The 15360-nt window shown below is 37.3% G+C and overlaps 1 protein-coding gene across 10 annotated transcripts in view; it reads right to left on the bottom strand.

The window, feature by feature from the left end:
• Positions 1 to 2261: 2261 nt before the first annotated feature.
• Positions 2262 to 15360, bottom strand: part of LOC309498630 (uncharacterized protein) — a 41575-nt gene continuing 28476 nt past the window's right edge. For 3 of the 10 annotated variants that reach the window (XM_082169467.1, XM_082169466.1, XM_082169463.1), the window contains exons 7-12: positions 14217 to 14489; positions 13838 to 14125; positions 8639 to 8920; positions 4423 to 4554; positions 4207 to 4271; positions 2262 to 3156 (exon numbers count right to left, since the gene is read on the bottom strand). In XM_082169467.1, the coding sequence (XP_082025593.1) occupies positions 3106 to 3156; positions 4207 to 4271; positions 4423 to 4554; positions 8639 to 8920; positions 13838 to 14125; positions 14217 to 14489 (1091 nt within the window). In that variant the 3' untranslated portion in view covers positions 2262 to 3105. Of the gene's footprint in view, positions 4272 to 4422; positions 4555 to 4972; positions 5108 to 5202; positions 5253 to 8638; positions 8921 to 12703; positions 13362 to 13478; positions 13761 to 13837; positions 14126 to 14216; positions 14490 to 15360 lie in introns of those variants that run through there. The other 7 variants (XM_082169465.1, XM_082169464.1, XR_014205998.1 and 4 more) reach the window with 6 other exon arrangements.

Raw genomic sequence — 15360 nt, 5'->3', positions numbered from 1 at the left:
TTACAACAGACACATTTGCACAAACATGTGTAACAGTTTTTTATTTTCTTGTTTTGAACTTTAATTTTCTGCTCTTCAAACAGCATGTTTAAAAAAAAAAGAAAGAAAAGAAAAGAAAAAGACATACAGTACAGTTTAGCCCAGGCTGAATGTGCTTTGAATGCTGTGGATTAGTTAGTGTTGTTAACCCATGCATTATTCTTGTTATATCAAGATAAAACAATGAGGATTGTAGAGTCTAAAAGCTCCACTTTCCCCACACTGCTAACCAAATTTAAATGATTATAAAACCACACATAATTGAACATTAAATGCACACCCGTTTTTCTCATCTTTCCCAAAAACACATGCCTGTAAAAAAAAACGTACTTTCCACCTTTTATACTCTCTCCATTACGTGACTACAATTTCAGTAATGTCAACAGAAAAAAAAAGAAAGAAAAAAAAAAACCCAACAAATTAAGTGCTGTTGCACATACTTGATTACTTTATATTCACCCTATATAATTTATTGTAGTACACTGTTTTAGATTTAAATTAGAAGTAATTAAAAAGGAAAGAAATCAAGTTTAGAAGAGAAACAGTTTTGTTGTGTAGATGACAAATAATCTTTTTTTTTTTTTTTTTTTTTTTTTTTTTTTTTTAGTGTACATTTATGAAGAGCAGATTATACACTTATAAGCCTAATGTGTCTTACTGGAAACTGTTGTTACTGTACTAAGCACTCTGTTTCCGCAGTCGGTTTTCTCATATTTTGGCCATAGGCTTCACACAGAAATTGTTTTCAAGGACTACAATCAGAGATCTCACTTATCAAACAATATTGGTACAGTTTTTATCAACTGCTTACACACAAAATCCTTACTTGTCACACAATTTCTGAAACCTGACACTCAAACATCAGAACCACACACCAAATCTGCAAAACCATACTTTTTGCAAACCACAACACACAATTCTCTATGTAACACACAAAAATCTAACAGGAAGTATCTCAATTTCCTTTTTCCAAACACAACCTGTCAAAATGCCACAGTAATTCATCAGAGCCTCACACACACTCCTCACACACACACTCACACACACTCCTCACGTGTACAAACACTCATCGCTTTACTGAACACCAACCAATCATGGCTTTAGAATAGGCCTATAAAAGGCCAAAGGTCGAGTTATAGGTTTTTCGGACTGTGCAAAACTGTATTCACAACGATAAATGCTTACAGTAAAAAAATGAATAGTTTGGTTTCAATCTTGCTTTCGTGTTTACCGTGATTTTTTCAACATCTGTCTGCCAAATACTTTCAATCTTGCACAGAAATGTACATAGGAGCAAGAGAAGAGCTTTAGGTTTGAATAACTGTGTGTAGATGATATATCCAAAATATAATATTGTGACAATGGTGTTTGCAACACAAGACAAATGTTTGCTTTTGAGATGTTTGTGATGTTTTGAATGCAGTGCAAGAGATGTGTGGCATTTTGCATTTATTGTGTGCAATTCTTGGATTTGTGTGTAAAGTTTTGAAAAAAGGCAAAGTTTTGAAAATGTGTGAAAGCAGTTGAAAAAAATAATATCTTTGAAATTCTAAAAAAGATCAAAAGATAAATAAACAATATTAACAAAACAAAATGGTACAAATAAAGTGCAGCACAAGCAAAGTATGCAATGACTGTGGCAACTTTAAGTATCGGGAACAGTAACAAAGCCCTAGAGTTTTCAATGCCTAGAAAAGCAAATGGAAAGAGGGACATAAACTTCTCATACTTTTCTTATTAAAGAATGTAATAACAGAAGAAAACAAAGGATTTCATTTGAAAAATTTAAAGCATTTAATTGCAGCTAATATTTATAATGCAAACTAATGAGGTTTCATGTTTGCAATAAAAATGTTTATTTTTTAAAGGATTTTTAACCCCCAGGGGTCACTTTTTTCATATCAGTGCGAAAGAGACTCAAATAACTCGGTTGATTTTTGTCACACAGACAAGTGTTATACATCAAATCATTCAGTGTCTACTTTTATTTGTGTACACTCACAAACATCACACCAATTAAAGATAACCGGTTTCCTCAAATGAAATGAGTAAATGCAGGTTTTAATTCATACTGTAAAGATTACAGTAAAGAACTGTAAATTCACAGCTGCACTTGTTTTGCTGCTTTTACATGTGTGCTGTATTTTTTACAGTATAATTATAATTGATTTACGGTACAACCAAAATCGCCAGTAACAGCTTCAATTATAGACAGTTCAGTGTTCAATGAATAAGTAGCATTTATTAATGATAAATTTACAATAAATAAGTCTTCCACAGCTACAGTTCATTAGAAATTGGTTTACTGATCTAAAAATGTTCACAAATAAGACATAGTTGGTGTGTATTCATCATATTGCTGAGTTATCAAAGCAAATAAGCGCTAAACATTTTCAGGACAATTAGCTACAGATTAGCAGACATTCATAATAACTCTCCGTAACAAAACATGAGAAGCTGTACCAGTACCATCCTTTGAAACCCTGAGTGAAACAGTACAAAGTAGACTTATACAGTATATATATTGTCTTATAAAGGTAAAAGCAGTACAACTGAAACCATTTTAACAAACTAGTGTAATTTAAGAACAAATGGATCCCACATAATAGAGACATTCATTGATACCATCAATCTTGATTTGAAGAATCACTGATCACTGCATAAATATATAACTTAAGTCAATGTGAAAGAACAAAATCAATCAACTAATCACATCAGTACATTAAACATATTTTACAGTGTAAGACATTCAAGTGTATATAAGACAATATCTCATATTTTATAGAACAAACAGGGTAATTATTTTATCTCTGCAAATGTGCCAGTCTTCAGAGGTAGAAATAGTCAAAGTCTGGAAAACCAGCTCTCTTCAACTAAAAACATCAATCGCTTGAGCAAAAAGCTTCAAAACATCCAGATTATATGACATATGGAACAGAAAGAGAGAGAGTATAATTCAACTTTTTTAAAGCAACACTCCTGAAATATAGTGATTGTCATGACTGTTAGTGTTGACAAGGACAAATACAACAAATCTTCCATTACAAATCTTCCTCTGACTTTTTATCAGGTTTGTCCTGTGTGTGATTGAGCTTCTGTCAGTTTGTTACTGGAGTCCTGGCATTAAAACAAAGACATAAATAGTTATTTAATTCATTATTGGGAGCAGTTAAATATTAGAACAACTGATATTTCCAGGTTAGTAGTAGTTTTACATTTAAAACTCAAGCATTTTTTTTAAAAACCTTTGCAGTTCATCCATAATAGGGATCCAGTCAGACTATCCCTACTAGCCATGATAACAAGACAACTGCAAGCAGCAAATAAGGAACAAAGCACAAAAAAGGCATGATGAGTTATGCAAGGATGGCTGGGAGCTTCAGAGCAACTGCAACAATGAGTAATCAAAGACATTTTTAGATTGTTTTAGACAAAATGGCTTTAAAAAATCACAAATACAATCACTTGTAATATGATGAAATTGCTTATCACTTTTGACCAATAGGTGGTGCTGTTACCAAATTGATGTGGTGTGGTTAGAGTATAAGGTGACAATGAAAATATACAATATACCAAGTATTGCAGAGATACAACCTCAGTCATTTTGGCATCATGCCATTAAATTGGTTGATGTCTGAAGTCTAAAGACAACAATGTAGTTTGCAGTGTTGAGCACAGCAGCATCTGAGCGCTGCAACTGTGATTGACAGCTTCAATCATTAGAAGATCGCTCTTTGATCACTCTCTGTATAATATTTTCTCAATTTGAATAAAAGTTTTATTTTTCATGCTGCTAAGAGGACCAACGGCCACATAAACACTGCTTTCAGGAGAGACAACCACATTTTAAATGCAGAGTGAATCTGCTAAATACTTTATTTATGATATAATATTATGACAATATAGGCTCATTTGGCTATATAATCTTTTAATTTATGGAGACCTCTAAGCATCAGTTTATAGCCTATTTATGAAAATGTGTTCAAAATAGCCTGTATGGGCAGACTGTTCACATATAGGCAAAAGTTTGTTTACACGATGCATCAACTCAGAATGTGTTACATGAGAAAATAAATAAAACTTTGGACAGTTGATGCTACACTAGAGCCCATGGAGAAACAAAAATGAGTTAAAACAGCACTGATATTCCATTTAAAATATAATTACCTCTTGGTTAAGATCCTCCCGAGAGCCAGTTGCAATGATGTCTGATTCACAAGAAGAGCATCGTCCTGTTGAAGAAACAGTGAAATGTCAAAGTGCATCTACAGTGCTGTGGTATAAACACACACACTCACACGTATACCTATAGGCATTTTTCTCATATGTCTCCAATTCACCTGGCCTAGATGTGTGGATCATCATTAATCAGTCACTACTCACCAATTATCTTTTTCTTTATAAGTACATAAAGCACTAAAGCTGCAACTACCAGCACAAGCACAATCACTGCTCTAATCACTGCTCCAATCCAACCAGTGACAAGTTCAACCGGGCAATCCTTGCATGGTCCATCTATACAAATGGAAACAAATTAAAAATTGTTTTAATTATTTAAGGATTTCAAAAACAAAAAGGTGAGAACTGGAAGTCACCAGCTTAACAAATACATATCAGATGATATTTCTGTCTCTAAAGCCCTATTCGGATGGGATTAACTTTACAAGGGTAGATTGAGTAATGTAACTTTATGTAATGGCCAATTCGCACCTGATAAGAGATCTCAGTAAAACTAGCAGAAGTGGGAGGGGTAACTCGACTTACACACCGCCGTCACTCCTGTCATCATGTGTGTATTACGTTGCATCCTGATATCACGTGCACAAAAACATAACCTATATTTATAAAAATAAAAAGTTATGTCCTGTCGAACTATGTATTTATTAACTTCAGATTGGATTGTGTTGATAATAGGCACTTACCTAACGCTAAAAGATGTTTCGTGCCTCTAACAAGTGCTTTCGATCTTCTTTTTGATCTGAATGTTATGTGGAAAACACTTGAGTTTTGCCACAGACTCGTCCCAGCGTCTAGAACGCAACTGAATGTTTTTGCAAGTGCCTCCATACTAGAAAAACAGAGGAAAATGACTTTTAAACACAAAATAACGGAATATTTACGTACATATTTACAGCGGGTCTATTCGCACGGGATTAGTATTACCTGAGGTAATTTTTCCGGACCTTTTTCCAGAAGGTAAAAGTCGTCGTAATCTTTACTGACATTGTCCGTAATAATTACTGAGATGCACATTCGGACGGGACTAAAATCACTGAGAAGCTCTGGTACCAATTACTTTACCCCACCTCTCCATGTTAAACTAGTTCTGTCTGAATAGGGCTTATGTCTAACGTCTCGATTACTAATATAAATTCCTTTCCCTCAAGGAGAACTGACTCAAGAACTGATGCAATGGGATCTCGCCTGAGAGCTCAATCACCTACGAGTAGTAACAATACAGGATTTGCATGGCAAGCCACTCCCGTACATAAGGGTATATAAGGCAGCGTGCAACACTCACTCAGTTAAGTTTTGCGCTGAGGAGCCAAGATGTGGTCCCAGCTATTCAGTGGTGGTACATGGTTTTGTGGTGGTGGGACTTAACGTGTCCGTTCCCTCCTTCAGGGAACCGGGGTTACATTAGTAATCAATACGTTCCCTATCAGTCAGACCTTTGACGTAACATCAGAACTGACTGACGCAATGGGATCCCTATGGAAAGCACCACAACCACTGCCCCTTCCCAGGGGTGGATGATGCTGTTGAGAATTACCCACGCCGAGATACCAATCGTCCAACATTCGGGACAAGGTGGAGGGGTTCCACTCGAGCTGTATGCTCGTTGCGGCCCGGGAAAGCATGGCATTCAACTCTGGATCAGACTTGAACAGCGCTACTCTCCCCAAAGGGCGCAGCACAGCTGAGTCTTCATTCCCAGAGGAATCATGCCCGCCCTCCGATGCAGCAATTGATATCCGGTCCTACGCAGAAGCCCAGAATTAGGTGCTAGTTCCCCCATTGTGATGCAATAGATGAGTGGGAAAGCCAGGCACATCACCCTGTGTATTAACTGAAGTGGTTCTCTGTGGTGACCGTGGTGTAACAGACATAGACTAGTAAGAGCTGTGTGTGTAAACCTCACTCCCCTGGTCTCAAGAGCCGCACTAGTGGCTGCGGTCTTTAGTGTCTTTGTGAGCGCTCCCGCCTCCCACTCTGGAGACCAAGGTTCGAATCCCGCTCTGAGCGGATCGAGGAGGACCAGTTACATTTGGTGTCGTGACCCGGATGGGAGTGAGGTTTAGGGGGGTGAGTGTAACAGACATAGGCCAGTAAGATCTGTGCATGTAAACCTCACTCCCCTGGTCTCAAGAGCCGCACTAGTGGCTGCGACATTAGTGTCTATGTGAGCGCTCCCGCCTCCCACTCTGGAGACCAAGGTTCGAATCCCGCTCTGAGCGGGTCGAAGAGGACCAGTTACATTCGGTGTCGTGACCCGGATGCAGACCTGCAAACTCCTCAGACTAAAAAAGGTGACGGGGGGGGGGTGCAGACTAACTTTTTTTTTTATACATGCCATGGGATTAATCAATGCATGCTGATGAATGATGTATAATAATAATAATTAATCTGCATACCCTAGTTTTGCACTGATGTAACAAGACTGACAGTGACACAATAAGACCTCATGTTAGCATCTTTTTAATGTTCTTTAATGTTTGATTATAATTTTACTGTCTTCACATAGGGATGGGATTTGATAAGATTTTATCAATAATAATGCCACTGACGATTCTGATTATCGATCCAATTCTTTAACGATTCTCTTATCGATTCTTGATAGCACAGTGTGGAAAAATGTTTAAAATGCTTTTTTTTAAAAGTGGTTTTATTTATTTTAAAGTTTAAGCTTGAGTTAGCAAACTGTACTTTTTATATAATGTATGTAATAAATAGAACCTTATTGTAAAGTGTTACTGATTAGTTATACACCAGACGTCTCCTGTCCTGAGTTCACTGTTGGAAAGATCAGTTGTTTTAACGATTCATTAAAATGAATCGGTTCAAAGGAGTCATTATTAGTTCGCGAATTGGACGTGTCGTGCGCGTTGTGTGATTATCCCAGCAGTTAGGACATGGACATCCAAGATTTGTGTCAAGTTGTCAACATAGAAAACATTTCATCACTGTATAGTTTTATTTCGTTTAATTAAAGTGTTGTTTTATGTCAGCTGAATGTCCGGAACGCTTTTCAGAGAAGATAAGGAAACTTATTTAGCACAATTCACACCCAGCAGTATAATTCAGGGGAAAAAAATCTCCGAATGCTCCACACGAAACTTTGGTCTTCCGACCTTTTACCACCGTGTCGATTTATTTTGATGTGCGAGGGAGAGAGAGCAACACAGCGCCTAGTTTGGAGACGGTGACCGTGAAGTCGTTTACACAGAGAGTGCGCGCGCGCGACCGTCTCTCTCTCTCTCTCTCTCTGGTCGTTCTGGTCATTAAAACATGCGCCCTGTCACAAACGCAGCCGTTCATCTACATTACTTACCGATCAAGTAAGACTTTGGCGGGACAAAAATTCACTTTGGCGGGCGCTAAAACAAGTTCAATGCAGGAAAATTCATGCGTGAGTTTCCATTAGACTCGCACGGTAGCCAGGCAAATGGCGAGCTCAGCTGTTGTTGACGCTGTGTGTGTCATGGTGTGTGTGCTTCAAGATTATGACGCAAGTGCTAAGATTCCGATTGGCCAAGAGAAAAAGTGCTAAGATTCCGATTGGCCCAGAGAAATGTAAATTATAAGAATTATCCAATAATGTTTCGCAATTCTAGCCTGCATGGCAGTTTACTGTGAGAAACAATAACACCCCCCCCCCCCAAAAAAAAACTCTCCGGTTCTACGCGATTCACGTAAATGACCCAATTGACCAAGAAAACGGCGATTGTCGCCGAAAAGCGACAAGTTTGCAGGTATGCGGATGGGAGTGAGGTTTAGGGGAGTGAGTGTAACAGACATAGGCCAGTAAGATCTGTGCATGTAAACCTCACTCCTCTGGCCTCGAAAGGTGAGCTAGCGGCTGCGGTCTTTAGCGTCCATGTCAGCGCGCGTGCCTCCCATGCCAAATTTTTTTATTTTAGAGTAGAGTAGGACCGGTTACACCAGGAAATGACCGTATCCAGAAACTTACAGGTGGAATGACATCTTGAAAAAGACGCACCGTCACCCACGTTTACTCTTTTAGGGAAATGCTCTTGTAATGCTGAAGTTAATTCGCTGCACTTAGCTGTGCAATTGCTCTTTCAGATTTTGACCTCCGCTGATATGCCGTCACACACCAACACACAAAACTGCTTCCCTCTTGTTCAGCTCACACAAACGATTGTTAAGAGCAGAGTGATGATGACTGCTCGGCTCCGAAGCGAAAGTTTAACTGAGTGAGTGTTGCATGCTGTCTTATATACTCCTATGTACGGAGTGTTACATATGTTTTGTTACCACTCAAAGGTGATTGGGCTCTCAGGCGAGATCGCATTGCGTCAGTCAGTTCTGACGTAATGTAGAATGTGACTGAGGAATAGGGAACTGCTTTAATTACCCCATTTGAATACAATTGGTTTTTCAAGGGTTCTGTGGGACACAAAACAATCATATTCATCTTTTTCCTCCTCCATGATCTCCACACTCTTCTTCAGCTGATAGGATCCATCATGGTTTGGTCTGATTCCTGTGGATTCATTCTGATCTTCAGGAAGAGATGTGTTATTTTTCCTAATGATCATCGTCACATCTTTGGGGTAGAAGCCAGTGGCCAGACAGGTGAATTCCAACTTGGTTTTGTCATTTGATTTCCTTAAAAATACATGAACATCTGGAGGAGCTGAAAACAAAGGGACCGGTTTGTAAATCAGTTCCATCTCAATTACAGCTTCATATAATCAACAAATACAAACACATTTACTCACATGTTTCCTCGTCTCCATATTCTCTGAATTTGTTGAGCCAGTCCACACACTCTTTCTCCAGGTAGCCTTTGGTGTATTGGTTTTGGATCGGCACATTGTCCCACTTTCTCTTGGTTGGTAGAGCTGCGTCAACTGGGGCAACCCATTGAGCCTCTTTATCATCAAAAGACAGGAAGTCCTCTCCATCATAGCCGTACTCAGAAACACCTTTGAGAAACTTCACTTCATCTCCCTGCTGCTCAACTTCACAACCAACTCTCCTCTGAATAACATGAAGATCTGACATGGACATAAATGTTTGTGAGATTAGATCAATAGAAAAAAAAATATATAGCTGCAAGCATCAATCATTGTGGTACAAGCAATATTGGCTCATGTGGATGATTTAAATGTATATTATGATGTGTTTTTTATAGCAAAGTCCATCTTGAACCTTCAGTAATAATAATAATATGTTATTTTTTATAGCGCCTTTCAAGAACCCAAGGTCGCTTCACAAAATAATACAAACAGTTGACAGACAGAGACAATCAATCTGCTTATTATAACAATCAGACAAGCAGAAAAGCAGACAGAGACAACCAATAAATACAAATAATTAACAAGTTATAATCAAAGAAAACATACATTTCGATAAAGTAAGCATACAGTATAACATAAAAAATAAAAAAGTGGAAGACATAGAATTAGAGAGGAAATTCATTATTTACTGAGCATGGTTAATTGAGGAGTTTTAAGTTGAGATTTGAAGGTCTGGAGGTTAGAGGTTACTTGGGTATGACAAGCAAATGATCATTGCTAGATCTAAGGGTCAGGGCAGGAACATATGGTTGCACTAACTCAGCAAGGTATTGAGGTGCGGGGCCGTGACAGGCTTTATGACAGCTACGCTTACATGGACGCCTTTTGTTTCAATCGGAATTAATTCATTCCGTTTGAAGAATCTGAACGTAGTGTTTACATGAATGCTAAATAAAGTGATCAGGTTGATGTGCATTATGCCACAAGCTTTAAATCAAAATGCATGTTTTTACATGAGCAAACTGCTAATATAGAGATGTTTGTGCATAGGCCTACTATTCTCCTACATTGCTTCTTTCCTTTGTTTTAAAGCGAAGACTCAATTCTTTTTCTAGTCCTAATTAGGAGATGACGAGCACATGAACCATTGTGCAGTGCTGCTTATATTATTAAAGCAGTAAAAACGCCCAAAACAAAGCGTCTATGGATGAGAGTTCGAAACAAGGACTGATGGGACGTTGTCCTGCTCCTCTTCACAAACGATGAGTGGAAGGAGAAGTTTAGAATGACACGACAGTAATTCCTGACAGACACATTTAACAACAACAACAGCTCGATCCGCGCGTCATACGTCATTATGCCATGTCTACGTCATTGCACATGCGAAGTTCTTTCCAGTTTCGGTTTTCAATCCGATCAAGTGTTTACATGTACTCTCGATCGGATTACAAAAGGTTTAAAGTGCCCCTATTATGGTTTTTCGAGTATTCCCTTTCATGCAGTGTGTAATATACTGTAGCTGTTTGTGAATGTAAACATTCTGTGTTAAAAAAAATTATCAAGTACAGTACAAGTACCTTTTTTTACTTAACATTTAAGTACAGTACAGTTTTATTTAACTTTTAGGGGTGCAATACATTTTCATTGAATCATTATTTAAGTTTTTTATTTACCTGTATGTAAGCAGCACAGTGCAGTGTTAATGTTCAAACTGGGTTTTTACACTGTATAAAAAGGGGCTGACAATAATAAATATTCTTACTAGAAACAAAACTGCCTTAGTGTTGAGCTGTGGATAGCTATAGCTGAATAGTTAGACCTACAGTACTGCACAACTGTATTTTAATATTGGTCATTATGGTGTTACATGGAGAGCCAAATATTTTCTAAAGTGGTGTAAAAAGTTTGAGAACCACTGTATTAGAGGATATGTTAGGATGTCCACCAAAGAAGATGCATAACAATTTTCAACTTCATAGATCATACAGTTGCTGAATTATAATGTTTTTTGTTGTTGTAGCGCCCCCTATTGGCAGAATTTTACGAAACTTGGTGTGTGTAATAGAGTGTCCTGCTGTCTTTGTGTGTCAAGTTTCGTTAAGCTTGGTCATTGCATTCAGCAGCTACTCATAAAAGTGGGCACTGTCTCACCATGAACTTATAACTTTGCAATGCTTTGACTATTTAAAGTTCTTTTGATAACTTTTTGGTAGCACTGTCCCTATCGGATTGGTGCTAATATGGTGAAGATTATATCTAATAAGAAGATATAATATTATAATATAATAATATAAGATAATATTTGGTGAAGATCAGACCAACTGCCTATTAGGAGTTTAAAAAAATATATATTTTGGAAAATGTCAAAACTTTGGCTGAAATATTTTATAGTCAGAAATGAAATGAAAATATATACATGACTAAAAGATTCAAGAAAAAAATATGTTTGTATCTAGCCCTTTGTGTTCTTTCAGTGCTTTGACCCCTATTGAATTAATATATAAGCAGGTTAAACGACATGAATGTTTCTCACCTGATTCATTGTGTCTCATGCGGTTGATAAGAATGTGGACATTCACGTTAAACCACTGTTCTTTGCTCTTTCTGGACTGAGTGCCTTTTTCCCAGTAATCCTCCTGCAGTTTCTCTTTCATCCAGTGCTGTGTGGGAATCTTTCTCTTTTCTTTACTATTGTAATAGTCAATCTGTCTGTCGTCTAGCAGACCCATAGCAGTGAATTCATAGATGCCCGGCAGATCCACAGGTTTGGACAAACCAGTGTAAATGTAATACAGAGAGTGTCTCTCTGTGATGAAGAGCAATACAATATGCATGAAATAACTATTCACTTCAGTGTAAATGTGATAAAAGTGGTACGTTTCTGAAGGATAGTCAGGATAGTTTCAAAACATTTCTGTTACAGAAATACAGAAATACAATTAATCTTATAATCTGTTAAGAAAATATATAAAGCCAGACCTGTATGTCTCACAAATCTGAACACAATCCCAACATAATCAAAAAAAAATATCCTACTGGATAAACTTCTTTATCCAGTAGGATAAAGATAATATTCTTATAAGATAAGATCTGGATAAGATTCTTATTTCCATGTATTCACTTGATTCCGCTTAAACATTAAATATGCTTATTACAGGTTCAACAGGATTAAGATGTCAAAACTAGCATACATTTAATTATATTATATTTCATATAAAATGTTTGCGTAAGTTTGTAATTAAATTTTAATTATGTCGTTACTAAGCCGTTTGTGATCAGGAAGTGCAAACGTGTTACTTTCACTTTGGTTCTGTGATAAATGCAGCAAAAGTTCATCCTTTACCTGCTTGAATTGAAGGAAAAGTCCCATAAAGAAGAAAAACACAAAGCTGAGCAGAAACCTTCATTGCAACACTCCTGTCCATGATTTAAACGCCTTGAAGGGTGAATTTTACTGATGTTTACATCGCTCCTTCGCCAACGTCTGGAGGAAATAATTGCCAACAGCAGAATTAAGTTTTTGCCAACAAGCAAATCCAACGATGACTTTAGGCAGAGCGAGTTTAGGCAGTCAGTGAATCTCTTAATCGTGCACAGACTACAGAGTGGTGTATTAATTTTAAAATCAACCACAATGATGGACAATGTTCAGTGAATAAATACATTTATCGTTACAGTTCGTTAGATGTTGATTTTATTTAATGTTCTCAAAATGTTCACAAATAAGAGTTAGTGGATATATATCAGATACTCATTAGTGAAGGTGAGCAATTATCATGAGAAGCAAAACCATGCACTACTGTGAGAATTGCAGATCGTTTTCATCTTTCAAGAAAGCTGACATATCCGACAGAAGAGCTATTTACTAAATATTCAGTCCTCCACTGACCACTGTGTAAGACGTGAGATTTTCGTAAGATGCACATTTGTAAGATGTAAAATTAATGTAAACATACACTTGACGGCACAGCACAGGTGTGCAAGGTGTTTTTGAATACGACTGAGGAAAAGATATATTCAAGCTTTTACATGCTTATTTTTTCCTGTTGGTCTACACAAAATTTGTATTTGGATCGAGCTCAGTTGGATCCATTGATGCGTTTACATAAAGGCTTTTCAGTCTGATTGAGACATCAATACAATTATAAACTGATTATTTGGGTACATGTAAACTAAAAAACACACTATAGCCAAGAGTCGCAAACAACACATAGGCAGTGTTAAAATTATTTAAAGTAGAGCTTAAAAGCATGTTAAACCAATTTCCACTGCATCCGCTTCTAGTGTGAAACGGTGTAACTCCAATCTGTCACAGCAGACTAGTCTGTTGTCCATCTGTACAAATGCACAAAAAGATAAAAAGTTTAATTAAGGATATCAAAGGAAGCAAACAAATTTTTTATTACAATATCAGGTGATATTTCTGTCTTTCTGTGTAACTGCTTTAATTACCCAATTTGGCGATAATTGGTTCTTTGATGCTCTTGTGAGACACAAGACAATCATATTCATCTTTTTCCTCCTCCTTGATCTCCACACTCTTCCTGATCTGATAGGATCCATCATGGTTTGGTCTGATTCCTGAGGATTCAATCTGATCTTCAGGCAGAGATGTGCAATATTTCCTAATGGTCATCATCACGTCTTTAGGGTAGAAGCCGGTGGCCAGACAGGTCAGTGTCAGCTTGGTTTCATCAGTGGATTTCCTTGAAAACACATGAACCTTTGGAGGAGCTGAAAACACAGAAATCAGTTTATAAATCAGTTTAATCAGCTGCTGATCATCAACAAATACAAACACATTTACTCACATGTTTTTCTGAGCTCCTCGTCTCCATATTCTCTGAATTTGTTGAGCCAGTCCACACACTCTTTCTCCAGGTAGCCTTTGGTGTATTGGTTTAGGATCGGCACATTGTCCCACTTTCTCTTGGTTGGTAGAGCTGTGTCAACTGGGGCGACCCACTGAGACTCTTTATCATCAAAAGACAGAAAGTATTCTCCATCATAGCCGTACTCAGAAACACCTTTGGAAAACTTCACTTCATCTCCCTGCTGCTCAACTTCACAACCGTGTCTCCACTGAAGAACATGAAGATCTGAAACATGAAGAATCAAAATGTTTATAAGATGATGACAATAATAAAACTAGAATACATAAGCAGGTTAAACAGCATGAATGTTCCTCACCTGATGTATTGTGTCTCATGCGGTCCATCAGAATCTTGACATTGACGTTAAACCACTGCTCTTTGCTCTTTCTCGACTGAGTGCCTTTTTCCCAGTAATCCTCCTGCATTTTCTCTTTCATCCAGTGTTGTGTGGGAATCTTTCTCTTTTCTTTACTATTGTAATAGTCGATCTGTCTGTCGTCTAGCAGACCCATAGCAGTGAATTCATAGATGCCCGGCAGATCCACAGGTTTGGACAAACCAGTGTAAATGTAATACAGCGAGTGTTTCTCTGCAAGGAAAAGGAAAAAAAAAAAAAAAGGGGGGGGGGGGGGGGGGGGGTATTGACTTATGAGGCTGTCATGGCTTGGTTGCAGAAATGAAGACAAATGGATGTAACACAGCAGTTTTGTATTTATTTAACAAAGAAACTCAGAGCCAAAAAAAAAAACAAAGAAAAGAACAACCAAGCACAATGCAACACAGACAACTGAACTGAACCAAACACAGAGCTTAAAGTCCTGTTGAACTAATGGCTGCAGTGGACATTTACGTCAAAGTCCGCTCTGAAATGCCATTCGGTTTGACAGCTTGGGAAGTATATATGCTTAACCACTCCACTCTACACTGTAAAAAAAAAAAAAAAAAAAAAAAAAAACGTCAATGAATGTCAGCTGCGGCTGCCAAAAAAACCCTGTAAAAATAAAGTAAAAAATCCTAATTTAAATGAAGTGCAAAAAACTTTTACAGACATTTTCTTTAAATGTTTTACAGAAAACCACTGTTATTTTACAGCTATTTCCTGAATTATTACGATCAAACACCTTCACTGTAAAAAAAACCCATAAAAAAAAACAGTCAAATGACTGTCAGCAATGGCTGCCATACAAAAACCGCAAAATCAATGTAAAATATCCTATTTTAAATAAGTGCAAAATACTTTTACACAAATCTTCATTAATCTTTTTTAACAGAAACACAGTTATTTCACATTTATACTCTGAATGTTTTACTGAAAAACATGCAGTTAATTACATGCATGATTTGCTGTGACTATACGTTGGTTATGTTTTGATATAATCATCATTTGACCTGAATCACAAAATAATTAATAATTCATTACATTTATATAGCGCTTTTCTCAGCACTCAAAGCGCTTTACA

This window comes from Leuciscus leuciscus, assembly GCF_965113295.1.
Source record: "Leuciscus leuciscus genome assembly, chromosome: 1".
Taxonomy (NCBI): domain Eukaryota; kingdom Metazoa; phylum Chordata; class Actinopteri; order Cypriniformes; family Leuciscidae; genus Leuciscus; species Leuciscus leuciscus.
The sequence above is the reverse complement of the archived record's forward strand: the minus strand, read 5'-3'. Positions and strand labels throughout refer to the sequence as shown.